The sequence below is a fragment of the Pocillopora damicornis genome, chromosome 2, assembly GCF_964200805.1.
Source record: "Pocillopora damicornis chromosome 2, jaPocDami1.2, whole genome shotgun sequence".
In the NCBI taxonomy this organism is placed as follows: domain Eukaryota; kingdom Metazoa; phylum Cnidaria; class Anthozoa; order Scleractinia; family Pocilloporidae; genus Pocillopora; species Pocillopora damicornis.
The window spans coordinates 31,755,615-31,782,097 of record NC_142671.1 but is presented as its reverse complement, the minus strand read 5'-3'; the positions used below and the strand labels follow the sequence as shown (position 1 = coordinate 31,782,097).

Genomic DNA, 26,483 nt, shown 5'->3' with positions numbered 1-26,483 from the left:
ACCATAACGCAGTTCGGTCACTTCTCTTCGATTCTTGGCGAAGGAGGTTGGAGAGGACGACGTGTTTAATCATGCCGGTCTACTTTCAGCGACCGGAAAATGCTCTTAAAAGAGCGAACGGTAAGAACTATCGATCGTACATTCGCCATCAGCTTTCATAGTTTATCTTAAACCTGTTTTAAAGGCTTTTAAAGCAGCTAAAGGGAAATATTGTACAGTATTATAATCCTTTGTGTGGCCGATTTCACCAGCGCACAGGCTTGGTAAATTTTATTTGATTCATTTATAACATCGCCGGTGAAACCATGGGCACAATCCTTATGAATTATACCCGTGGTTAATTTATTAACGACTCATTTTTTTTCTATTCGTACGTGTTTCTTTGCCGTCCTTTAAGAGTTCTCGCTTTCAAATCGAATTTATACGTGTACTTCAGTGAATGTAATATTAACCACGTGATTTTGCTGGTACCACTAAAACCGTATTAAAACGTATTATTTAAAGTGTATTTAAGGTCGTACATTTGTTATTATTATCTACATACATATCATACAGATAGTTGAAAATAGCCGCCCTTTACGTACCAATAAGACGAAAATCGCTATAGCTGTTAAATTTATAATTATTAATCTAAATTTTACTCAGCTGTCTGGAGTGACCTCTCCCTCGGCTTTGACGAAGGATTACCAACCTTTTATCACATTTGAACCTGTGTTAACCTTGGAATTGCTTTTTCAAAAGGTTTTGAAGGAAGCAGGTGGCTCATTTACTTTTAGCATTGAATTTTCTGAACAAGGAAAAAGCTCTTGGTATCTTATCATGTACGGGGCTGAATGCTGATTGGTTGAGAAAGAGGATATTTTTTTTAATTATTCTGGTACAATTACTTGCTCTTGACCAGCTGTGTTTGTTGCCTGCTTGAAAAGGGTAAAAAATATGTTCAGAAGCGCATTTATTCTGACTTTCACATTAATATGGTAACAGTGCATATCATCACAACATAGGAGTACTGTGGTCATTCTGAAAAGTAATTCTGATAAAATATGTAATTGCAGTATGCAACATTTTGATTGCAAGATACAACACAATCCTCAAACAGTCATATAGTCCATAAATCTCCATAATTATCTTACCAATAGTAACAGTTATATGCTTTTTTTCAAAATCCCACATATCCAGAGTTTATTGAAGTTGGAAAGAAAGAACCAGCTTTGGATGCATTGTATGATGTCATTAAAAGCAAGAAGCATCGCACATGGCAGAACAAGATTCATGAGCCTATTCTTTTCAAGTACTTGGAGCTGTGTGTTGATCTCAAGCGAAGCCATGTAGCTAAAGAAGGGCTGTACCAGTACAAACTAATTTGCCAGCAAGTTAATATTGCATCTCTTGAAGATGTCATTCGCTACTTTCTCAAGCTTGCTGAAGACCGCGCCGAGACTGCCAGGCAGGAGTCTCGCGAGCAGGTTCCCACAGTGGATGATTTGGATCAGCTGCAGACACCAGAGAGGTATCAAACTTCAAAATGCAAATTTATATACGTTAGTTTAGCCTTTGTCAAAGTGAATCCAATTTATTCTTCATTCTAACAAAGGGCTAATGGTCAAAACATCACCTTTAGAAACTCCTTACAGTGGCCATTTTAGATTACAAACTCAGTTTATAAAACCAAATTATCATATTTTAATTAGGGTTAATGTGGCTTGATACTAGATATAATTTATCAGTGATCTTTTTAACAAGTGGACCTAAATTTTCCATTGACTATTTGTTAATCATACATGTGCATTTATTAATGATTGAGTACAACACTTGCAGGAAGTGCTGTGTTACATGTTTATCCAGATATACTTCTAAGGGTTGAAGATGGCTTATATATTTACATAGATTTGTCATGGTCTAGATTTATCCTTGACCTCCTTCATGTCCTGCGTTGTTGAATACATTGTTGAATGTTTTTCTGCCTGTTTGAAATGTAAAGAATTCACATCGTAACCAAGGATATGAACTCAACCTCAACATGTGTATTTACTATATAAGAGGTCAAAAATAAGAGGTCAAAAATTATTGTCATCATTTTCAACAATATTGTGACGCGAATGCAAGCCATTTGTACCACATGTATAACCCTATTGCTAGCCCTAAGTGTTTGAATTATTTAAGTTTACTCAACATGTGTGGTCCACTTTGTTTTTTTAGCATATTGCTCAGTTTTGTCAGTGGTGAAGACACCCAGGATCGTACAGACAGAGTTATGTTGACACCCTGGGTCAAATTTTTGTGGGAGGCTTATCGTAATGTGTTAGAATTGCTACGAAATAATGCACGAGTGGAGAAGTTATATCATGACACTGCTCAACAAGGTGAGATGGAGCTAAAGAATTGTGGCAGTACCTGGTTTTGAAGTCATTATTTCTTGTAAATGATTATTTAATGTTTAATTTTAATTTCTTCTCGTAGCATTTAAATTCTGCTTGAAGTACTCCCGTCGTACAGAATTTCGGAAGCTTTGTGACAATGTAAGTGCAGCTATATTTTGTGTATATCTTTGTTGTACAAGGTCAAACAGAATAGGGTAAATAAAGATGATGTTTGATACATGCAGCTTGAAAAGAGGGATGAGAGAGTTGCATTGCAATTATAAAAAGTTTGTTGGGCATGTTTCCAAAGTCAACTAAATGTGCATGCATCATGTGGAGTTAAACTTTGTCACGTGTATCATACTTTATTGAAAAATTAGATCATTAGTCCTATTAAGGTGTGAACTAAAGTGGATGGAGACCCTGTCATTATGCCCATCTTTTCCATTGTGTTAGTTTAATTTCACACAGCTTTTTACCAAAAAGAAACACTATACTCCTAAGCAGGGATTTTTCTTTTCTTTCTTTGTACACAGCTGAGGAATCACTTGAATAATGCCATCAAGCACCAAGGGCAACCAAACACAGTGAACCTCACTAACCCTGAGACTCTGCAACTTCATCTAGAGACGCGACTGGCACAATTAGAAAGTGCCATCAACATGGAGCTTTGGCAGGTTTGTTAGCTCTTAATGATCATTACAAAAGGATATCAGCATCTTTTGGTCTCTACAACAAACAGATTTTTACTGTCATTGCTTCTTTTCAGTAATAGATCATTGTGAATGTCAAAATGTGTTAAGAACATTTGCAAATTTTTATTTTAAAAAATGTTCATCTATTGATAAACCTCAGGAAAAGATTATGAACTCCACTGAGTTATGTTAATTTGGAATTAAGACTTTCCTCTCTCTGGTTCTGTTCTCAACCTGCAGGAGGCATTCAAAGCAGTTGAAGATGTTTATGGACTCATGCAGCTGTCCAAGAGGCCTCCAAAGCCTCAAGTGATGGCCAATTATTATCAGAAGGTTGCTCTTGTCTTCTGGAAAGCCGAGAATTACTTATTTCATGCATGCACTCTGCATCGGCTATATGTGTTGTCAAAGGAACAGAAACGTACAATGACAACAGAGGAACAGCAGAAGTAAGTAAATCTTTGGAATGTTTTTTTGTTTGTACAGAGAATCTCACTTTTCCAACCTGCTGGGGAGAAGGATCTCTGTGCTTAACATTGAGGGGAAAAATTACAGTGTTACAGATTGGGATAGGAAAGTAAGTTTTGGTCATTGAAGAATCAGAGGATTTTGGAAATCAGATCTTAAAGTAATATTATTTCCTTTCAACATGTAAGGGTGGTGTGCTAGTCATTTGTTGCTTATTTTTAGCACAATTCAACCTCCCCATTTTCATTTAGGGGCTACCTCTCTCAGTATCACATGTATATCTAGTTGGTTTGTCTGTGAATACCAAGATTTCAGTTCAGCATCTCTTTTTACTGGTAAAATGATACTCATAAAATGGTAAAAAAGGGATGGCAAAAGGTGGGAAAAAGCAAAAAGCTCATTAAATGCCTAACAGCATATACATTTAGCTCCAAGATTTGTGGAATACTGGCACATGTTGGCCTGAAAGGAAACACCAGTGCTCCATGTTCATTCTGGCTGAGTGTACTTGAGATCACTTGAAATCAAATTTTTGGTGCCATGCTGTATATAGTTTTATGGACATTAAGAAGAGTTTTATTGAAACTAAACTGATAGTGTTTTTCCTTCTCCTTGTCAGAATGGCAACTAGAGTTGTTCTAGCAACCCTAGCCATTCCAATCCCTGTGTCCCTCAGTGAAACAGAGAGACATCTGGAGTTAGATGAGAATGCACGGGAAAAGTCTCGTCGTTTAGCCAGCCTTCTTGGGCTGCAGACCATCCCCACCAGAGCAACACTTATAAATGACATGGTAGGTTCACAGGGATCATGATATTTTAACAATTTTAAAAAAGGCATTTTAAAATTATACCACAAGGTTCACATGCAATCCTGAATTCATGAAAGACCCTCAAAGTTGAATGCTAAGTGTCAAAGATTTCAACAAAAATGTGTGGAGATAGATTAAAGTTTTCAAACATGGAAATCCATCCAGAGCATTTTCTATTTTACATCAATCATTGATTAGGAGGGAGAGTGTTTCCCAACAAGTAGGATTTCATGAACAATCTTGCAGGGCGTGAAATTAACTTTTTTTTTCTGATAGCCACTTGGCTCCTAAATTCTTCAAAGTGGTAGCCAATTCAGAAAAAATTGGTTGCCATTTTCAAAGACAAACAAAATCTTTCTTTACGCTGTAAGTGTTCTAGATAGACCCTCCAAAATTAAGTTAGGGAAAAGATCTTTAACGTGCTACAAAGTGGACACTAGGATGGATGATATACAACGTTCAGGCTTATCTAAATCCAAGATGGCATCTAGTTAATGATTGAGATGCATGTGCTATGTTTTGGAAACAAACTTAACAAGGAAGTTTGCCGCGGATTTATCTTTGCAAATTTTTTTAATTCATTATATCTCTTGGTAAGGTTATAATGAAACGTTCTAGTCACCAATATGATGACTAACTTTTAGGATTTGGTTGCCAAAGTGAAAAATTTTGTCGCATTGGTGCCTGTATTAGGCGCAATTTCACGCCCTGTCTTGCCTTACATTTTGAATCCCAAGTTAATTTCCTCCTCTAAATACTACATATCTCCTCTTAAATTAGTAAGGAGAATTCGCTGGTAGATCAAGAAAAAACTTTGTCCCAACAAGTTTGAGTATTCTCATTCCTTATTTGCAGAATAAGGTATAGATGTAATAAGGAGAAGTAACATGTTAATCACTTCTGGAAGGTAAAGGGTTCAGGGTACATGCATTAATTTTTTTTTCCCTTGGTTGCTCTAGTTGAAGTTGAATGTCCACCAGCACATAATGCCACAGTTGCAAGATCTGTTCCAGAACCTTGAGAAGGACTTCTCTCCTCTTCAGTTTTGTACCAGGGTCAATGAATTCTTTGAATTCTTACAAGAGAATGAAGAATTAGAACTAAATCAGTACATTAAACCCTTGCAGTATGTTGCCATTGTGCGGCTGCTTAAACAGGTATTGTGGCTGTAAATGTGTTTATGCATGTACTAACTCATAAAAATTCAAACAATCAGGCTTTCCAAATGTGAGAAAGAGTTCAAGGTCAGTCTAAGTTTTGTTGCTCAGATTTTAAGCCCCAGCCTGAAGTGCATGGGCCATAAATCTTTGTGGGAAAAAAAATGTCTTTTTGTATTTTACAGCACAGAGTGAGATAATGACATTTCAGAGATATTTTTTATATCTCTAGGTTTAAATAGAGGAGGAAGATTTCAATTCAAACGAACTTTGGAATTTAGTGGGCAGTGTGAAACAAGGCTCACTAAACTGACCAATTGTAGTGCATGTATGAACTGAAAGATGTTATAATAAGAACAACAAGTCACTCAGTAGAACTTGTACTTTTGGTGTAGGTGTCTCAGGTGTACCAAACCATTGAGTTCTCGAGACTGTTATCCTTGGTGCCATTTGCCACAGAATTTCAGTTGGAAAGAGCAATTGTGGATGTTGCTTTACAGAATGAACTTCAGGTATGCTTTAGTGAAACATTTCTTTTGATACAAAACTCTGATCAATGAACTGATTTATGGGGAAAACACACAGAGGAGATACATAGGGTACTTAACTAACCAATGGTGATTCTTCCTGACTTAAATGTTTGGGATGAGTTGTCTGGAGATTTATTAGGGATCCTTTAAACATTTGAGGTGAAAAATTTCTTTTTGTATACAGACAAACATGTAGACTTATTGTTACTCATGATGCAGTCATTGGAAATAACCAAATCTGTTGAATGTTTAGAAGCAAAAGTGCAACAAAATGAAAAAAAACATTGCACAAACACTTTGTTTTGTTTGCAGGTGCGTATTGATCACAGAACTAAAGCCGTCAGCTTTGGACTTGACTTGCATGTGGCTCACAAAGAGGAGGTGCCAGAAGGGCCATATCTCCAGGTATAAAATTTTCTGCATTTTTCTTGGTTAAATGCAGTTGTCTCTTGAGTGTTAATAATAATCCAGCCTTGTACTGTTTTACTTCACAACGGTGTTGATTGGTCTAGAAAACTTTTCTCACTTTTTTTGCCACCTATTGTTTCAAAACTAAAACTTGTCATGACTTGGTGACCCATGTTTAGCTGTTCTATGTGCAGTCAACATACTTTCATGTTATTTAACATTGGCTCTTTGTGATAACATTTTATTTGTTGCTGTTGTGTTTACTTTTGGTTTGGTTTTACAACACTCAAGTGCAAGTATTATGACTATTAGTGTTATCATTATTATCGTCTTAGTCAACTACACTGTACTTTTCTTTTTGCTTTCACAGTCCATGCCATCTGAGCGACTCAGAAACCAATTGACACTGATGTCAACAGCTTTGCACAAGTCCATTAATAAAATTCAGCCTGAAATCATCAAGGTAAAATATTTTAAATGTTCATGTACACAAGTCAGGTAAACATCTGTTGACAAAATTCAACAAAATTCCTTTTGCACAATACTGTACAAAGACAGTTGCCTTATCATCTTTTTCAAAGACTAATGAAGGTTCCATCCCATGGTAAAAGTTATGTATTTGTTTATCATCATTTGTACAATCTAAAGAGGCTTAACTGTACGCAAATATAGCTACCATACATTTCTTACTGCTCTCTCTTTGGAAGCGGTGTTTTGCCTTGTTTTAAACAGGACAGTAAAATGAATCTTCAAATGGGCTGAATTTTCAAGAATTTCAAGCAATTTTAGACAATTATAATAAGTACTACTGGTGGTAGATTTTACCAGTTACTGCCTGAAAAGGAGAACACCGAGGACGTTGAATTGGAAATGTTTAGCCTCTTCTCCAGACTTGCTCTTAGTGATGACAGAATCATACATCAACTTGTCCTAGCATCCACCATTGTAATGAGGATAAGATTGAACCACCCATAGGCTGATAAATAGCAAGTCTGCATTATGCAAGAAACATCTTTTGAAAGATTGATCTTGTAGATCACTAATATGGCATTTTTTTGTCCTCTATTTCATACTAATTGCTCCTGTGGATAACTCTCATATGGATTCAATCTTCAATAGGTAAGAACAGTGACTCTGTTTGTGTGTTTGCTGTGATTTAACCATTTATACCCTGGCGTCAGTATACATATCCTCTGCACTACTCTCACTAAAAAGGAGAATAATTTGTTTGACAATCTGGTGTTTCTTTAGTTGGGGATCAATTCCTTCATTCTCATGACCCTGAATGTTTTGTTAGGAGAAAATAAATTTTAGTCACCCAAGGGTTCAAATGATTGATGTGACTTGATGGGAGATAACTATTGGTAAACTAGCAGATTTGATGTGGTGTGGCATAATGATGCAGCATGTTGTGAGGTGATGCGACAGGGTTAGAGGTTTTCGTTAACAAAGATTGTTTTCCTTTTCACTTTCAGCAAAAGTGCCAAGAAGAGCAGCAGAAGATCATTCAGGTGTATTTACGTTCATCTAAAAAAGAACACAAACAGATGCTGGAAAGGAAGGCTGTGATTGAGGCTCGCAAAGAATATCTGGAGTCACTCCATGTTAAAAGAGTAAGTCCATTGTTTTTTTTGTTTTTTTTCACTTGTTTTCTGAGTTTGTTTGAGACTTTCCTCATTACATTCATCTCAGATGCAAATTCAAGTGTTATACACTTTATGTTAGATTCTCAAAGGAAACATTCCTGTTTCCTATAAGAGGGTTAATGATTTTTGTAACAAATTTGAGGTAAACATTTGCAATAGGTTCAAGAGCTACATGTAACAGATTAAACTGTCATCAAAAGAAATGAACAGATAATTGTGTACAAAAAAAAAAAGTGAAAGACAATGCATTGACTTGAAGGCATGATACAATTGTCCATGGTTTTTTCACTCTCTATATAGTGCAGACTCTCATTATTAGCACAGCAAGACCAGGTGGGCAGAGTTTGGGCGGGAATGTGACATTATGCTTGTTAGCACTGGCTAACTTGCATTGCTCAAGGCCTTATACTTTAATGTGGGCTGAGAAACGTTTGTGTCAATTAGGGTCAGGGTGCAGGCTACTCTGTGTACTGTTTTGCTCATGGAATGTTTGCTCTGCAGTACATCCAAACATGTGTAATGCTGAGTATAATGCATGCTGACTTGAGTGGTCTTTTTTTGTGTGTGTACCAGGAGCGAGAAGAACAGAAGTTGCTGAGGTTACAGCAGAAGGAGAATCTGGAAGCTGAACAGAAGCGACTCAATGAAGAGAGACAGAAACGAGAGGTGCTCCGAAGAAAGCAAGAACTTCAGGAGATTGAGAAGAAGCAAGCTATGGACAAGATTGCTGCTCTCAAGAAAACAACTGTGGGGGCAAAGGCTCTGAAAGACTTGACAGAGGAGGTGATGTGTTTTTTTTTATTTATTATTCGTGTGATGCCCTTTCTCTGGAGTAGTGACTGGTAAAAGTAAACAGTTAGCCTGAGGCAATTCCTGGAAGCAATTTCCGAGGGGAAAAAGGACAACAATCTGGGAGAATATTTTGATTTTTCTTTTCTTTTATTGCTGTCTCTTTGAAAAAAAAAAAAAAAAAAAAAGCAAGACAATCCAATCAATCAAATCTTTTCTTACAACAATACAACATGCCCTTCCTACCCTACACACAACCCTCTAAGGTTTTGTTGAAACACTGTTTCCCCTCCCATCGTTCGTCGCCATCGTTGTCAGGGGTAAGGGAATGTTTCGAACGTTACAAAATATGTTGTAGACTAGGAAACTTAACTTAACTTTTGAATTTCTTTAGACAATTTAAGTTTCTTTCAAGTGAATTTAAGCACTGCCTTACAATGTATCTCAATTCTTGCTGTGAGAAATGATGACAGAATCAAACATCAACTTGTCCTAGCATCCACCAATGTTATGAGGATAAGATTGAACCACCCATAGGCTGATTAACAGCAAGTCTGTATGACGTTCAAAACATTTTCGCCCAGCCAGTCTTTACAGTGACTAATCGTTCTGTTCTGTTCTGTTCTGTTTCCTCTTTCGTGGCCATTTCTTTTGATGGATAAACTTGGACATCCAAATTAACAGGTAAGAACAGAAAAAGGATGATTCCAAAAGTTTCACTATTGTTTTCCTTATTCAAATGACTCGTCAAATAGTAGACGATTGTAGTTTCTGAAAGCTCGAGATAATGTATGTAAATGAATTAACGAAGGTTAGGATTATAGCCTGTGAGCAACCCCTCATTAGCAGAGTTGGGTGCTCAGTGTTTCCCAATCTACAGAAGATTTGAGATGAGTAAGGGAGAGGTGTGCTGTGGGTCTGACATGGTCAGTGCTGCACCATCTACAGATCTCTCGCTGGCTATAGCTTTGTTCAAAGCCTCAAACTTTTTCGCGATCTAAGAAACACCCCTACTGAGGTACTAAAATTGTGGGCGTTCTTGCCGGCTATTAGGATTACTGTCCCTCCACTTTTACAGACAAACACGCAAATCGTAAAGTAGATGAGTTGTTAACCTAAGTGAGCCGTAGTTTCAGAATATGGGAAGAGTGTCAATGAAGCTACCCCCATTCACTAAGTTTTGTTCTCTATCCCCTTTTCCATGGGTACTTTTTCCGTATGACTCAAATTGGTTGCTTGGTGATCAAACGTGAAGTTAGATTGGGTTCAAACTTTTGTTGCTTTCTTGTTAAACAGGAAATTGAAGCCATGGATGCAGATGATATCCTGGCCAGACAAGTTGAACAGCTGGATAAAGAGAAGAGAGAGTTACAGACAAGGCTTAAAACTCAGGAGAAGAAGGTGAATACACTTGGCGCACCCTTGAAAAGCATTAAACAAAAACAGTCATATCAGAGTTTTCATGTCTGACCAACATGTTTTACCAATCCGTCGGAGAAGCAACGGCTTCCGAACGTTTGTCAGCCGAGAATTAACCTAACTGTTGAAGTTCTTAACCAAGATTGGAGTGAGCCCTGTTAACAACTACCGTAAACGTCCATGTATAAGCTGCATCCGTAGATAAGCCGCAACCCCGATTTGGAAGCGCAGAATTTGGAAAAAAAAATAAAAACAATACAGTTTGAAGTTTCAGTAGAGTTTTATTGCTACAAACAATCAAGGTTTCGAAACACCGACATAGAAGTTGTGGCTATCTTTCACATTTATCAAGTCTAAAGAAAGCGAAATTTCATTTGTTGTACTTTCTTTTTCATTGGAATTTACACCATCTTTAACTTAAAATGCTCTTTCGATCCGATTTTTCAAGATTATCACTTCGAAACACGCCATAAAGTTGAAATTCCTTCGGCATTGAAAAAAAAAAAAAAAAACCAAATAAGTGTCTAGTAGCCAAGCTTTAAATGTTAGGAGGAGTCTGGGCTAGGGCCTAGCCATCGTCTGGGCATAAACAGAAAGCACGCGCACTGATGCAATCATTTCAGTTTCTATTTGAAATCACGATTGGATAGATCTGATTTGGGGACTGGGTCGAGTAAACTATGAAAAGCATTATTGTTTGCATCATCGCAGTTCCAACATGGAGAAATTTACTTTCGATTTAGCTGTTCAGGGAAGATTTTCCAAAGATGTTTGGAAACCCGCAATAGGCGAAAAACTTCATGTAGAACAGGATCCTGATAATGCAGTCGACGAATTTGCCATGAAGGTAGTAAAAAACAACGAGAGATTCCTTGTATGTTGGCAGTGCTTTCAGTAAGGTTTGAAGTAGGTGGCTACCTCGGTAAAGCACTCGGTGGAGGATAATATGAAAAACAATTTCGATCTCGTTAGCCCATTAGTTCCATCAGAGTAAAATTGCTTCAAACAGAGTTTTCTGTGGCGGACTTTGGTAAATGATCGTTAAATATTGGTCTCCTTTGTAACAATTGTTAAACTGATTGTTTATTTTTATCAAAATCTTCCATTTGCAGACTTGCAAACCTGCTGCCTGAGTTTCACACAAAAAGTCCTCTAAAAGGACATGTGATTACTGGTTACTGAAATTTTAGTCAGTATGTTCTCGTAAATTCAAAATCTTATTTTTCCAGAAAATTTATAAGACAGTACCAATAGTTTTTTACTCAAAACTAGTTTATAAAGGTAAAAGTCGCCTGAAAGAAATTTAAAAGACCTCCAGGTGTTTGAGGTCTCACTTAAGCTTCCAAAAAGTAACAGAAAGATCCAGAATGGTGTTAACCATCCAACATCGCATAATACTAAACACTTTCAACAGGCAGTCAACAAAAACAAAACTAGATAATATCCTGTGTGTATCAAATTTCCGTCTGCATATGTTCTCAAATTTTGAGGCCACGATCCAAACCTTTCTTCGCCTGATCTTTGTTTACAGAGGTTTCTTCTGCTTGCAATTGGAAACAGACCCCTCAGTCTCCTGCTTCGAACGCTGAACCAGGGCGTGAAATTGCGCCTAATACAGGCGCCAATGCGACTAAATTTTTTCACTTTGGCGACCAAATCCTGAAAGTTAGTCGCCAAATTGGCGACTACAACGTTTCATCATAACCTTACCAAGAGATATAGTGAATTAAATAAATTTGCAAAGATAAATCCGCGGCAAACTTCCTTGTTTAGTTTGTTTCCAAAACGTAGCACATGTATCTCGATCGATAACTAGACGCCATCTTGGATTTAGATGAGCCTGAAGGTTGTATGTCATACATCCTAGTGTCCACTTTGTAGCACGTTAAAGATCTTTTCCCTAACTTAATTTTGGAGGGTCTATCTAGAACGCTGACAGCGTAAAGAAAGGTTTTGTTTGTCTTTGAAAATGGCGACTAACTTTTTTTGAGTTGGCTACCACTTTGAAGAATTCAGGAGCCAAGTGGCTATCAGAAAAAAAAGTTAATTTCACGCCCTGTGAACGCATGTTTTGTGATTGCAAGTTTTTGTTTTGTTTTGTTTTTTGATGTGTTGTGTTTGGTTGGCTATTGAGTGAAATTAAAGATTTGTGCCAGTGGCTTCCGCCAATTTTATTTTCTGGAAAAACCTCAGGATTTTTCTTTTCCGCAGAATTGTTCATTTAATGTTTACAAAAGATAATTAAATTAAATCAATCAGCCAATGAATTTTAGCTGTGCCCACGGCTCGTGTTTTATATCTGATCGTAAACAATGGTCGTGTCAGCGAAGAACAAGGTCTTCAATTTTTCAGCAAATGCAGCTTTTTTTTTTTATAAAAGTTTAAACGCTAAGTGTTTTATAGCCTTTTATAGTTCTCTTCACAGCCAAGCCTAGCTAGGTTAAGCATCTTTAAGCAAGGTCAACATCTTTCAAATTTGATTTTGATTTGATATATTGATTTACATGTGCTATTAACAACCGAGCTGTTTTCATTAATTTTTATTTTCAAGTTTGTTTTCTAACTAGCAGTTGAGAAGTGCTGCTGTTGTTTTATTTGTCTAAAAGTATTTAATGATTTTAGTTCAGCACAAATTTGTTGGAAAGTTATTTAGGTAACCGACGATGTGTACTTCTCCTTCGAGCGTGATTAACTTTTATGGAACGTGCGAAACAAGCAAAGAAAGAAAACTACCAGTGAAAGAATGAATCTAAAAAAAAAATACGATAGAATTAAAAAAATTACTGGGGTGAATACTCCAGTACTAAATTGACTGTTATTTTCTATGTTATTTATTTACCTTTTTGTTCTGTAAGTTTGACTTGGACGTGGCAAAGGATACCTGGCGATTCACGTCAGAGTACCCGCCGGAGCTCCGGCGGGTGCCGGGTGTTATTAAAAGCACTGTGTTGGTGTTTAGTTGTTCGAGTAAAGCGAAAATTAATCGCTTGAAAGAACTCTTGGAGAACAAGATTCGCCGATAAACACTCGAAGACACAAACGGCTCTTTTAGGAGCCACCACTCAAAGAAAAAGTCAATGAACTACAGCAACACGCTCTCAGTATCTGTTATGTTTATTTCTTGGCATCTTAAGAAGTTTTATGAATATTAATTAGGTTTTTGAGAACTCCAAACACAGATGTATCCATGGATAAGCCTCACCTTGATTTTTGGCTTCAATTTTGTGAAAAAAAGTGCGGCTTATACATGGACGTTTACGGTAGTTGAAAGCGATAACACGTTTACGTACTTTCTCCAGGACCATGCCAGTGGATTTTCCTGTTAGACAAGCACCTTTTCTCGTTCTCTTGCCCAGACTTCAAAGCCCCAAACAACCCACTTTTCAATTTAATCCTAAAGGAAAAGCTGGAGTCCATATCCTTTCTAGTCGTGTTAAGCATAAATTAAAATGTTGGTCAACTCGGAAATATTTTAGATTTCTTTTATAGTCACGCGTCATGGGTAGCTGTTGCTTTTTAACGAGATTAGTGTTTTCCCTTGGTTTAGATGGATTACCTCGCACGAGCGATGCGAATGGAGGAGATTCCTTTACTGAAGCAACAGTACGAGGAACACCTCGTGCAGGACCAAAAGTTCTGGGAAGAACAGGAAGAAGACAGGGTCAGTGGACATTAAATTGTGATCAAATGTACAGTTGAACCTTGACAAGGCTAGAAAGGGAGGCATCAAGCTCTCCATAACGAGGAATACGATTTCTGCTGCAGTTCACACGTATTTGTATCTGTTACCTTCACGGTTAGCGGTCTCACGACCAGCGTGCCTCGCGTCATACTGGTCACGTGACACATTTCAACTAATGATGAATGATCACGAATAATCCATTACTTAACTTTGACGTTCTTCTTTGTTCGGCTCGAATTCCAGATCAGTGTAGCAGTGTCGGAGCATAAGAAGCTAGTAGAAACCAGTGGAAGGCTGCAGCGAATGGTACCAGACAAGGAGACTTTCGTTGACAGCCTACTTAAAGCTCGTCAGGCGTCTCACGAGGTGAATGCAATGCTTCTGTTTTAGAGCTTTCATCGTCGCTAACATAATTAGTTGTCCTTAACGAGGAGCGCTTTTCGATTGAAGGTGGGAAAAGTTAAATAATGGTATAAATCCCTTCATTTCCAAACATCAGTATTCATATTTTTCACGCTGATCTCTCTACATCGCTAATGGTAATGACACTGAGAGTTAGTATTACAGTCAGGCGGCTCTTAAAATTGGGCATCTTGTCCTTCCTTCTCGTGACCTTAGGCTTTGCATTTAATTCAAGGGTTATATTGTAAGGATAACTTAGAAGCCAGTCACTCTTAGGAGTTGAAGGGTTTACCAATTTAAATATCACACCAAGGAACTCGCGAAAAGTTAAAGTTGTTGGTAAGAGTAAACTGCGTTAGAAATCAGAGGTAACTTAGGTGAGGCTGAGCAAAGGGTTGCATCAGACTGGATGAGAAGGTTAATGAGTTTGTCCTTGGAATTGATGAAACTTCGGAAGTTTACTTGCTTGTGAAGTGAAAGACGCCTATGTGGGTGCTGATGCAATTGGAAAAGTATCTTCTGTGGTGAGCCTGTTATGCACATTGTATGAATACTTTCATTTTTATTTCTTTTTGACAGGAAAAAATGAAAGAATTTCAAGCTCGTTTGGACGAGGCTCGAAAGAAACGTTTGGAGGAGCGACGGAAAGAGCGCATTTTGGAGAGGAAAAAGCAGCGACGACATGAAAGGGAAGAGAAAGAACGAAAGGAACAGGAAGAAAAAGAAAAGAGAGGTGAAACTTTTTACGTTTTTCAATGTCACTTTGTCGCAATGCTTCAAATTCTAATTCGACCCAGAAAATTTGAACCATAAGCTGTGCACATCTACCCAGGTTGAGTAGTTTTATCTTTTCAAAGAGAAATTTTCCTTGTAAGAGGACAATTTTTAAAATTTTTCTCATGTCCTAATTTTCCATACCTTCCTCTACTGTTACTTGATCAAAGTAAAAAGTGCATACTTGTGGACCAGTCGCTGTTTATCGCCTGTTAGTGGGTGGGTGAGGAGGGGGGAGGGGGGAATCGAAGGATGTGGGGAATCGTATGGTTTTTTAGGGAGAACGGAGGAGTCGTCTCTGACAGCATTTGTGGGGACTGGATAAAATTGAGGGAAGGGAAAATATGTAAATTTTTAATGTGATACAATCAAAATGCTCTGTCTCCCTCCCCCCCCCCCCCTCCAACACCTCTTTGCCTCAGGCAGTAAATAATGACCGATTTCTAAGTTGTTTTTCTGTGTCTGAAGAGTCAAAGGAGAGAAGAGTATGTCGTTTTCCTCTTTTCTCTGCCATAGAACGCGAAGAAGCCGAAGAAAAGGCCAGGATAGAAAAGGAAGAGAAAGAACGTGAGTACCGCGAGAGGGTCGCAAAGCTGGACGAGATGGAGCGCAAGCGGCGAGAGAGAGAGAAGGAAATTGAGGAAAAGAACCAGCGAGGGAGCAGGCCTGACAGTGAACGGGATGGTCCACCAAGGGGATTGGAACGAGACAGAGACAGGGACCGATATGGACCTCCTCGCCGGGAAGAGAAAGGTTCGAGTTATTTCTTATGAATTGTTTGTTGGTTGGTTGGTTGGTTGGTTGGTTTTTCATTCGGTTGTAAGACATTACCCAGTGTTATGAACGGAACTGTGAGATAAGATCTTGAATGAGCTTGCATTCAAGTGATGGAAAAAACAAGCGTTTTTTTTTGGAGAAAAAAAGTAAGTGGCTGATAAAAATAAACCATACCTGTTTCCTCGCAAATTCTTTTGAAGTCTTTCGTAGCCCACATCTCAAGCCCCTCCCCCCTCCAATTCTTCTGTCTTCTGATGAAAACTTCTCACTATTTAAGCTCTCTCAGCATTCTTTTAAAGGATAATCTGTAAAAGTTCCTCTCGTCATTTCGACTTATTCATAACGCTCCGTTACAATGATTCGGAAAGACAAGCTTACAGTTTTTTCTTCTATTTTGAATAATCCACGCACACAGGTTTAAGTCGCAGAAATTTAACCTTTTGAGCAATAAGTACTTTTTCCCTTTGATGCCAATACATTCTCAAGCAATCAGGGGAATATAATAAAGAAAAATATTTACCAAGGGTTTTTGTTTGGACGGCAAATTCTCTTAATTAACATTGTAATAGTCGTACGCTAGATCGTATGGAGAATTAATTTCAAGATTGGGAGCCCAAAAGGAATGTTCCAAGTTGGTTTTCAAAAGGCCCACAGCAAACCATTCGGTCGGCCAGACAGCGTTTATGTCGGAGTGTAATACTTGCACTTAGTATGTTGCCCTTCTTCACAGACGAAGGTGGATCATGGAGGCGCGATGAACGGGAGAGGCCACCACCTGATGTTGAGAGGCGCCGTGAGGAACGAGAACTGCTACCCTCAAGCCGTGACCAGGAGGAGCGCGAACAGGACCGTGAATCTACAGGTGTATGGCGTCGTGGTGATGGCCGTGATGATCGTTTCCGCGACGACCGTTCCCGTGACGATCGTTATCGCGATGATCGCATGCGCGACGACCGTTTCCGTGATGGGGGTTCAGGTAATTTGAAACTATAATTTTGAGATGTATAGCCCGGTGTTTTAAGTGTTCGGGTTTTTTTTTTTTGTTGTTAAGGATTAAGGCAAACTGTTGTTATGGTGACTGTAGCTTCCCCTAATGAAATTCGGGTCTGAGGTATTCAGGGGCTCCTAATTTGTCCAGAAGGCCCTTGGATCGAATACTACTCTTAAAGCAGGAAATGCCCAGCCGTGAAACCTTGTTTCAGGTACCTGTTCATCAAGAAGGGAGGGGTGAGGCGGGGGAACGCTTTAAGACGACCGCAAAAAGAGCGCACAGGATTACTGTGGAATGGCGTCGTCAAACTGCTCGAGAATTCATCGATTCCAGCGGTAAAGAAGTTGCCCGCTGACCTAATTAGTGAATATGTCATAGGACAAAATTTAACGATGTTAAAGCAGCAATATATCGTTTTAGGTGGAGGCTGGAGACGAGATGATCGTGACAGGGAAGGGCCTCGTGATGAGGGGTCAACTTGGAGGAGGTCTGGGGAAAGAGATGGTCCGAGAAGAGGTTAGAGATCATCATAGACTTGAGTGCGAGTGGCCTTTTCAGAACTTGTAGCTCCCTACACGTAGAGTTGATGCACTGTTACTTTCTGAATCCAGAGGAGAGTTATAAAATACTCTCCTTCAATGAAACTGATATTTTAATTTTCTCTTATTTAGATATGGACCGCCCTAGAATGGACGATCGTGGTCCTTGGAGGAGAGATGACCGTGATCGTCCATCCTCAGGTAGCGGGTGGCGAGACCGTGATGACCGTGACCGTCCACCACCCAGTTCCTATCGTGACGATCGCGGCCGAGATGATCGTGGGCGTGACGACCGATGGCGTGACGACCGTGGGCGCGACGACCGTGGACGCGACGACCGTGGACGCGACGACCGTGGGCGCGACGACCGTGGGCGCGACGACCGTGGACGGGACGACCGTGGGCGCGACGACCGTGGACGGGACGACCGTGGACGGGACGACCGTGGGCGGGACGACCGTGGGCGGGACGACCGTGGGCGGGACGACCGTGGGCGGGACGACCGTGGGCGGGACGACCGTGGGCGGGACGACCGTGGGCGGGACGACCGTGGACGGGACGATCGATGGCGTGATGATCGTGGACGCGATGATCGTGGGAGGGACGATCGTGGACGCGATGATCGTTGGCGTGGGCGTGATCGAGAAGAGCGTGACCGTCCGTCGGGGGATTCTTGGCGCGGTGACCGTGATCGTGGAGATGGGGGGGGTCGAGATGATCGTTTCCGAGGAGACCGTGAAGGAGATCGCTACAGAGGAGATCGTGATGAACGTGATCGTTCTGGTTGGAGGAACGAACGTTCAGATGATCGTGACCGTGATCGTGACCGTGATCGTGATGCGTGGAGAAGGGGAGGGGAGGATCCTGGCCGTGATCAGTGGAGACGAGACCCACCACCTGCACGTTCTGAAGGTTTGTTAGGAGTGTTAGACAAAGGATTGGAAGTAATTTTTTTCTGACTTTTGATATGCTTTATACTCAGGTAAATCCTGGTCTGCCTCCCGTCGCGGTCGAGAAAGACCCCCTGCGGAGCAATCTGATGGTGACGGTTGGACCACAGTACAGTACAAGTGATCAACTCGTACTAATACACTACCCTGGCAAGGAGTTAATAAAGCCACTCAATGCTTCCTTGGTTTGGCGCTTAACCGGATGTGTTCATAGCTGACCCATTATGTCAGTCATATTTGGAGTGTGAATGTTTACAAAAATGATCGCAGTTGTTACGTCTATTTCGCTGGTTTTCAGTCAACTTTGGTCTTCCCGTTGTTGTGGGACTGCGTTTAGTTTGTCTTATTCGGTGCTGGCCTTGTCTTTCGATGAAAGACCTATACTTAAGCTTCGAGGAATTCGGTGATAGCAGAGAAAATTGTAGATTACGATCTGTCTGTCCAATGATATCATGAGACATCTTTTTTTCGTTTGTTTTTCGTTTTTCGTTCAATTCAATTCAATTCAAACTTCAGCCAGGGTAGATGATAGGAAACGAATTGTGTTCACATTAAACGATACGTGTAAACTGTTAGTGTGTGTTGAATTTTTTCTCTTTCTCGTAAGTTTAGCCTGAAACTCGCTGACGACGCAAACGCAGTCACACATGTACTCACATCAAACAAAGGGGAAAAAGATGACGTTTAAAGCATTTCATGTGAGTTGCAATAGCTTAATTTCTTTTAGAGAGGAAATTACTAGCCACAGCATAAGGAAAGATGACCTCATCAGGGGATAATTTTCCCATTATGATCTTTCATGGTGCTAGCTTCTTATTCCGAGGCTCTGAACCTGCCGTTGTCATTGTTATATCATGAGATACCGGTCGAAGTGAGTCTGATTTCGGTAGAACAGATAAATGGCCTTTCTATAGTAGTGACGTTCAGAGTATTTTCCTGGTGGGACTTGGAGTTGAGTAATTGAATTTCACGTATGGCTACAAACTGTGCTACTTTGTGGTCGAGAGCGATGACTTCACTTAAGCACGACAACAACGGTGACGTTCGCTTGTAGTTAATGATCAACTAATTTCAGGATCTTGGTATCCGCCTGTCCCTTCATCGCAATAAATGTTCTTGTATATTTTGAATGATTATTTGATCATCTGATCGATGAATATAACCTCCCTTACACAGACATAAGCGTTAAGTCGTACGCGGGAAGAATTAGGGTGAAACATTTTAAGACTCGATTACTAGTTAGCCACTGTACGGGAAACGATCCCGTGCTTCCTTCCCGTTACCCCCACCCAGGAGAAACAAGCGGAAATCGTGACTGCAGTCAACTAAGACGCGCTTGAACAATCAAGTGAAGTAAGGTTGTTTTGAAATACCCATCCTCGGGCAGTTTTCTAGGTTGAATTGTCAAAAGAATCCAAGTACTGCTGTGTTTACAATGTTTCGGAGGGTTACTTTCAGGATCCTCTGTTGGGGTGACACTAAGTGACTGGTATGTTTTCTTAGAACGATCAATTTAACCGGAAGAGGTTTGGCGGAATTACATCGGCTGACACTTGAATTTCAAAATAAATACAAAAGAGAGTTAACGTAACCTGTATTAAAATTAGCCGTTTTCTTTGTCATGCAATTAACTTTCTTTCAAACAATTGTTACGAATCGCTGGCTTGTAACAAAATTTCCAAGTTGAGTCTTAAGCAAATATTTCATTGACGTCATACTATGAATGCTGGCTTCCTCGTTTTCGAAGAAGCACGTCGCATCCAGCGTGAGATAAAAGCCTAAATAGCCCATTCATTCCCTTGATTGCACCAGTCAAATATACTCGCTGAACAGTGGACTGTAAGGACTAAAAGATAAACAAAATCAGCTCATCGCAGTTTTCAAGGAATACTTTTCCCATTTGCGTTCTAAAATCGAATACATCGGTTGTAACGCGTCGGTACATGTAACTCACCGAACTGACTTTAGCAATGGAGCATACAATTTCTTCACCGAAGTATTCTGTACAAACAACAGATGATCCATTGACGATGATTAGCCCAATATTCTTTCTCGTTCTAGCGGTGGTGGATTTCACTCTGTCCGTGGTTACTACAACAGCGAACGGAGCGCTATTGTGGACAATTAGTCGTGACACTCGTCGCCTACTTCAGACGCCTCCGTCTTTGCTGATCGCAAACTTGTGTGTTTCTGATCTAACGGTTGGATTGATTGCTGGTACTCTTGTAGGCGTGAAAGATGTTTATCGATATCAAGGTTTGGACGTTCCCGAGTTTCTGGATCTTATAATCCGTTTGGTGCTTGGATTATCACTGTTTGTCAGTAGTGGGTCTATCATAGCTCTGTCCTGCGATCGCTACATTGCTGTAATGCATCCGTTTAAATACCGAACCAACATGACTAAGGAAAGAATTAGGATTTGCATCGCTAGTATCTGGGGAATTGCCGCGACTCTGTGCTTTCTACCGTTAACAAATGTTCCTGAAGAAATATTCAAGATCGTGTATGCGCATACTCACGCATCGTTCCCCGCCATATTGTTAACAATCATGTACTGTAAAGTCTTCCTCGCTTTGGGAAAAAGGAAACGCGAACTTAAAGAAGCTGGAATCACCGCCACGATGAAAAGCAAACAAGCGTTAGACCGCGAAAGGAACATGGTCGTGACAATTCTGATTGTGTTGGTGTTATTCTACGTGACAGTCGTACCTGAATTCGTTGCGTTACATCTAATGTACTTTTGCCAGTCGTGCAAACGATCAATACTTTTTAGAAAGTTGGAGATTGTGTTTTCGCGATTTCTTTTCCTTAATTCTGCCTTAAATCCCTTTGTGTATGCATGGAGATTGCCCAAGTATCGCCACGTATTCCTAAGGGATCGCTCTAGCAAATTTCCACCCACAAAGGTTTAAGTTCTTCGCGATCGATCATAGACTATACTTTTTATTAAGACACGCTGGGAATTTTAGGAGCGCCTGCATCCTCCAGACTACTGGTATTCGTTGCACGACCTTTTTTGTAAATATATAAAAAAATATGTCTATAAGTGTAAATTATTCAGTTGTATCTAATAAAGCATTGCAAGCTAAGATAATTGATTTTGCTCATTCGAATACTTTACGAACAGATGGATAATTGGCAAAGAGATAAATACGGCTGTTTCATGTGTTCTGCAAGCGTAACGGTAATTTTCAAAGCAATCTTCACCACGGTTAAGAGAGAATCGATCGAAGAGACTGATGGCCCTTATGAGAGTCATATGAACCTCATGCAAAAGCGTTATCCGCCACTCCCGCTGTGGATGTTACTAAAATCAGGAACGGAGAACGGGGAATGAAAAACAAAACAAAAAAATTAAGAACGGGGAACGGGGACACGGGAGTGCACTCAGTGCATTTTTTGTGAAAAAGTGAAAAAGATCATTCCACTAACAATAATTTATTTCTGACTTCGCCATTCTCTGGAAAAAAAATTAACAGTCAATTTTCTTGATTTTCTCCCAACCACATCCACTTCCTTAACTCTCGAGTAGTGCTTAACTCAGTTATTATGCAGACTTAACCAGTCGTTACTATTCATCATAAAATATTGATATAAAAAAGACGATAAAAAATTTCAATACGAAACTGAAACATATATTATGTTATAATTGTTAAAGTTGTGTTATCCATACTGTTGAAGCTACCTTCAGTGTTACTTAAAAAACAATTTTTTCCATTCTTTTTGTTATGTTGAAAATAAGTTGCAAAGAATACTTGCTTCATTTTTCTTAACATTCATGTGATCCAATTTGTCTCAAAAATTTAGTTTCTTTAGCACTCTGTTTTCTTCTCTTTTTTCACAATTACATGCAAAACAATGCATACTTTTCCTAGTTTGCAACTGACCATTCCAATATGTAACTAGAAATTCTCCCTACTATCTGTCACACAATTGTTATGATGTTACTTCAGATAATTTGGTGTTTGATCAACTAACAATTCACAATTGTATTGATATTGTAAGGAGAAATTCTGTTTTGGTCATCACTCATGGGAGCTTAAGGGTTAATCCTTTAATCCCTAAGAGTGACTGGCATCTAATTTTTCCTTACAATATCACCCGTGAATCAAACATTAAGGTCATGAGAATGAAGGAGATGATCACCAACAAAAGATGCTCTTGATTTTCAAACAAACTCTCCTTGTAGGTAATGTAGAAATGTATAGAGAACAGTATCGAGAATATGCATACCAATGTTAGGATCAATGGTAAAGGGTTAAGCTTGAATTATCTCCAAGTCGAAAATAAGTGGCTCACCAAGGAATACAAGATTGTTATCTTATGGCGTCTGAATCCAAGTATTGAATAGATCAGCATTTTTTGCCTGCATGATAGTTGTGTAGACAGTCTTATTATTCAGTACAGGATGGATGGACATGACACTGAACAGTGCATCAGGGGTGAGCTTTGCCTGAGTCAACTTTTTCAATGCCTTCTCAGCTGGGTCACGGCGATCATCTGATGGAGGAGGTGTGGTCCAATGGTCATAATTGGTCTCTACAAGGTACCACCTGCATATTCAACACAAAAATGATTCAATCCTGAGATGTAACCTTCCATATAAGGACAGTTTGTAAAGTTCAAGACAAAAGTAAAGTCCTTTTCAAACTTCATAATTCACATGTACTTCCTCACTTTTCTAAAGTTTCAAAATTGCATAATCTCTTTGTATTTACTAGTATATAATAAGCTGAATTACACACCATTTGATTGGTTCTTACTTATGACCTATTGAAGGACAGACACAAAAATGATGTCACCAGCAACAACCTTTTTCTTTTTCTTTTATAAAATATATTCATTTGGTTCCATGTTACTGTGGCTCTGTAAATCTGGAAAGTAATAGATCACAGAAGACACCAAAATGCTTAGGGTTAGAGTATCAGTGACAAACTTGGCCATGTTATGTGCAACTTTCTTTCTTGTGTTCTTGTTTTCTTCCACATTTTGACATAACCTGAGATATATCACTAAACATAAAATTATGTACCCCAAAATGGCATCTATTTGTTAAGTACATACGGTTCCTTTGCTGCATCTTGACTCAGCCTCCAGATGTCGGCTGTTTTTTCTCTACCTCGTGTTACCACAGCACCTTCCCCAACTTTAACTCCTCCTAAAATGAGATAGCTAGCTGCTATCAGGGACACTTGAGATACTTTCTTCACAGCTTGAGAAAAGTCCATTCCTTCTGTGCTGACCACATCTCGAATCAGAAATGTAACAGGAATTGCATTTTTATTAAAGATAGCTTCAAAGACATTATCCCATATGTGACCCCGGTCCCTCTCATCCAGACTGATTGTGAGACTGTTCGGTCGCTGTGCTGTCAAAAGACCAACCTGGCCAGCAAATGTTACACCAGTGTACACCACCTTACCTATAAAGACCAATGATAAACTGTTTCACTCCCAAATCCCACTATTTATTCTCCTTACTGTTTGCCATACAATTTGTATCATAACAGTATGGAGAATTAGGTATTGGAACAATAAATAATCCCCTAACTGATATTTTTCTTTATTCTCATCACTTGTCTGCTTGATACTGCATGGATATTGTCAGAAGAAATTCTATTTTGATCACTCATGGGTGTTAAAGGGTTAAGAGGTTATGCATTTCAGGTTTTAAAGGCTTCAATAATCAAATCAACTCTGGTCAATGAGTAGAAAGTCACATTTGCTGATCTTGTCTTTATTGTAAAACAGTTGTTGTCTGCAGAGCATGAAGTGCTATTGAATAGTGAATGAACAAAGGCTGAAAAATTAATGACAATCTCTCTCAAACAATATTGAATATGATCATTCAATTTATTGCATTTAGTTGCTAAATGCAACATGATGTGATAATTTTTTACATCAAGGAATGATGCTTACAAGTGCAAAACTCAACAGCAGCACCAAAAACTATCACATGAATTTGCTAGATACTACAACATTCATTGATCACACAAAGAACCCTCCAATAAAAAATTGTCGTTGAGTAGGGCATTCAAGTACAATTTTTCCCCGCAGGGAGTAGGAATTTTGAATTTTTAATCTCCAAAAGTCCGAATGCAGGGGAGGGGGGGGATTGCCAAGTGGCGTTAACTCTTCAAATTGATCAACGCATTGGAAGCTTATAAATTGGAACCTTTAATTCACATAATCCTTGAGTTGTAAAGACTGTCATTGTCACTCAAAATAAGCTTTCTTGCCTATTTACCGGATCAGTCATTTCCTACCATAGCCTTTTTCCACTGAGCTATACAACAGTGCGAGGAATGTGAACATGATAGAGGAATCGCACACTTACTGTCTAAAGAATAATCTATAATTTACCTTTGCTTTGAAAGTTGGATATGAAAGTTATATCCCGCAGCGTATCTGTAAAAGAGTAATCCAGGTTTCTTCCGTGAAAAACACTTCCATCCTTGTCTTGTGCAACGATACTTGTGCAAAAAGCTGTTACGTCGTATAAAATGTTGAGAAGTATTGTGTCTGAAAAGCTTAGATTAAGTCCCTTTGATATACCCATCATCTCTTTATTATACTCCTCGGGGAAATGTTTATCAATTACAACAGCAAGCTTTTCTGCAAGCGGTATTGCAAACGGTGGAATCTTCTTTCGCAGATTTGCTAAAATCTTCGGAGTGTATTTCAGGTATTTCTGGGTAATATTGAGCCATCTTTCTTCTGGAGCAAGATCGAGGTCAATGGTATAACTTGGCGCTTGAAATGGCTCACATTGAGTGGGTTTGAAGCTGAAGAATACCACAAAAAGGCAGCCAATACACAGCGTCCGTACCGCCATGTTGAACACCATGCTGACTTCCGGTTTCCAGAATAACCGTGACAGATCGATAGTAATCGGAGAACCAAACCTCGTGACATTTGATTGACGCGTTACTCATTTCCTTTTTTAGCGCACAATTTGAAAGAAGCAGTCGTTGGTTTCTGGATCGATCAAATATCAGCAGTTTTTTTCTGGTCTTTCGTTGCCATAATGAGCGTATTGCAGCGAATGTTTGGAGGTAAGAATAAGGAAAATATTCCGACAACTGAAGATGCAATCCAAAAACTGAGACAGACCGAGGAAATGTTGGAGAAAAAGCAAGAATTCTTGGAGAAAAAAATCGATATGGAGAACGCAACAGCGAAAAAGCACGCCAAAACGAACAAGAGAATTGCGCTGCAAGCCTTGAAAAGGCGAAAACGCTTTGAAAAACAGCTTTATCAGATTGATGGAACTTTATCGACCATAGAATTTCAGCGTGAAGCCTTGGAAAACGCTAACACAAACACCGAAGTTTTGAAGAATATGAATTATGCTGCTAAAACACTGAAGAGCATTCATGAAGTTCTCGATGTGGAGGATGTTCACGACATTATGGATGATATTCAAGAACAGACAGAAATTTCTAAAGAGATTTCGGAGGCAATCTGTGGTGTAGGTCTGAATCAAGACTTCGATGATGAAGAACTCGAAGCCGAATTGGAAGCCATCGAACAAGAAAGTCTCAACAAAGAACTTCTTGGAATGGAACGTCCTAACGCAGGATTACCGAACGTTCCATCGACAGATCCGTTAATGAAAAACAAAACTATGCGTGATGATGATGACCTGAAAGATCTCGAGGCCTGGGCTATGTAAAAACTGAGAACTTTATGTAGAACACATTATTAATCGCAGACTCTTCTGAAGTAAACGAAGTTTAATGTTCCGTAAGATGGCTTTCTGAAAGAAAATTGAGTTTTTACAGTATCAGCTAAGCATGTACCTTAACTGCAAAACAATGAACGTGTTAAAGCGTATTTATGCCGCTTCCAGATTAAAATTTATGTGCACTGGGAAAGAAGCGTTAATTAATTTTGACAGATTGTTACGATACAACGCAAGAGTTGTTCAAGAAAGAAATAAAATAAAACTGTGATACAATGAAATAAAACTGTGATTCATGTATTTTATGCAGTACACTGCAAATCCAATTTGGGAAGAAATGGCTCTATTTTTCTAAAGCCTGATTAATCAGATGCAAAGCTGAAAATTCCACAGACTTCGTTCTA

General features: G+C 39.3%; 4 protein-coding genes across 4 annotated transcripts; 3 read left to right on the top strand and 1 right to left on the bottom strand.

Annotated features, from left to right (window-relative positions):
• Positions 1 to 18,971, top strand: LOC113677070 (eukaryotic translation initiation factor 3 subunit A). The gene is made up of 22 exons (XM_089196777.1): positions 1 to 120; positions 1,180 to 1,510; positions 2,200 to 2,363; positions 2,461 to 2,519; positions 2,897 to 3,037; positions 3,296 to 3,504; positions 4,143 to 4,314; positions 5,292 to 5,489; positions 5,885 to 6,001; positions 6,332 to 6,424; positions 6,798 to 6,890; positions 7,903 to 8,040; positions 8,647 to 8,856; positions 10,159 to 10,263; positions 13,829 to 13,942; positions 14,207 to 14,329; positions 14,945 to 15,098; positions 15,656 to 15,892; positions 16,647 to 16,892; positions 17,328 to 17,423; positions 17,579 to 18,358; positions 18,429 to 18,971. The coding sequence occupies exons 1-22, from the start codon at positions 72 to 74 to the stop codon at positions 18,518 to 18,520; spliced, it is 3,921 nt and encodes a 1,306-aa protein (XP_089052903.1). The 5' UTR covers positions 1 to 71; the 3' UTR covers positions 18,521 to 18,971.
• Positions 18,972 to 19,450: 479 nt separating this feature from the next.
• On the top strand, positions 19,451 to 21,485 carry LOC113677087 (neuromedin-U receptor 1). Its single transcript, XM_027193836.2, has one exon. The coding sequence runs from the start codon at positions 20,367 to 20,369 to the stop codon at positions 21,306 to 21,308; it is 942 nt and encodes a 313-aa protein (XP_027049637.2). The 5' UTR covers positions 19,451 to 20,366; the 3' UTR covers positions 21,309 to 21,485.
• A 333-nt stretch (positions 21,486 to 21,818) lies between these two features.
• Positions 21,819 to 25,279, bottom strand: LOC113677086 (N-acylethanolamine-hydrolyzing acid amidase). Its single transcript, XM_027193835.2, has 3 exons — positions 24,759 to 25,279; positions 23,461 to 23,818; positions 21,819 to 22,949 (listed from the first exon to the last, which is right to left on the bottom strand). The coding sequence occupies exons 1-3, from the start codon at positions 25,240 to 25,242 to the stop codon at positions 22,718 to 22,720; spliced, it is 1,074 nt and encodes a 357-aa protein (XP_027049636.2). The 5' UTR covers positions 25,243 to 25,279; the 3' UTR covers positions 21,819 to 22,717.
• A 55-nt stretch (positions 25,280 to 25,334) lies between these two features.
• Positions 25,335 to 26,365, top strand: LOC113677080 (charged multivesicular body protein 4c). Its single transcript, XM_027193827.2, has one exon. The coding sequence runs from the start codon at positions 25,423 to 25,425 to the stop codon at positions 26,068 to 26,070; it is 648 nt and encodes a 215-aa protein (XP_027049628.2). The 5' UTR covers positions 25,335 to 25,422; the 3' UTR covers positions 26,071 to 26,365.
• Positions 26,366 to 26,483: the final 118 nt, after the last annotated feature.

Coding starts and splice junctions, on each gene's coding strand:
- LOC113677086 (XM_027193835.2), bottom strand. CDS start 25,242: ATGGTGTTCAACATGGCGGTACGGACGCTGTGTATTGGCTGCCTTTTT. Junction 23,819..24,758: donor ATCCAACTTTCAAAGCAAAG/GTAAATTATAGA, acceptor TGGTCTTTATAG/GTAAGGTGGTGTACACTGGT. Junction 22,950..23,460: donor CAAGATGCAGCAAAGGAACC/GTATGTACTTAA, acceptor TTGAATATGCAG/GTGGTACCTTGTAGAGACCA.
- LOC113677070 (XM_089196777.1), top strand. CDS start 72: ATGCCGGTCTACTTTCAGCGACCGGAAAATGCTCTTAAAAGAGCGAAC. Junction 2,364..2,460: donor TCATGACACTGCTCAACAAG/GTGAGATGGAGC, acceptor TTCTTCTCGTAG/CATTTAAATTCTGCTTGAAG. Junction 17,424..17,578: donor AAGAGATGGTCCGAGAAGAG/GTTAGAGATCAT, acceptor TCTCTTATTTAG/ATATGGACCGCCCTAGAATG.
- LOC113677080 (XM_027193827.2), top strand. CDS start 25,423: ATGAGCGTATTGCAGCGAATGTTTGGAGGTAAGAATAAGGAAAATATT.
- LOC113677087 (XM_027193836.2), top strand. CDS start 20,367: ATGGAGCATACAATTTCTTCACCGAAGTATTCTGTACAAACAACAGAT.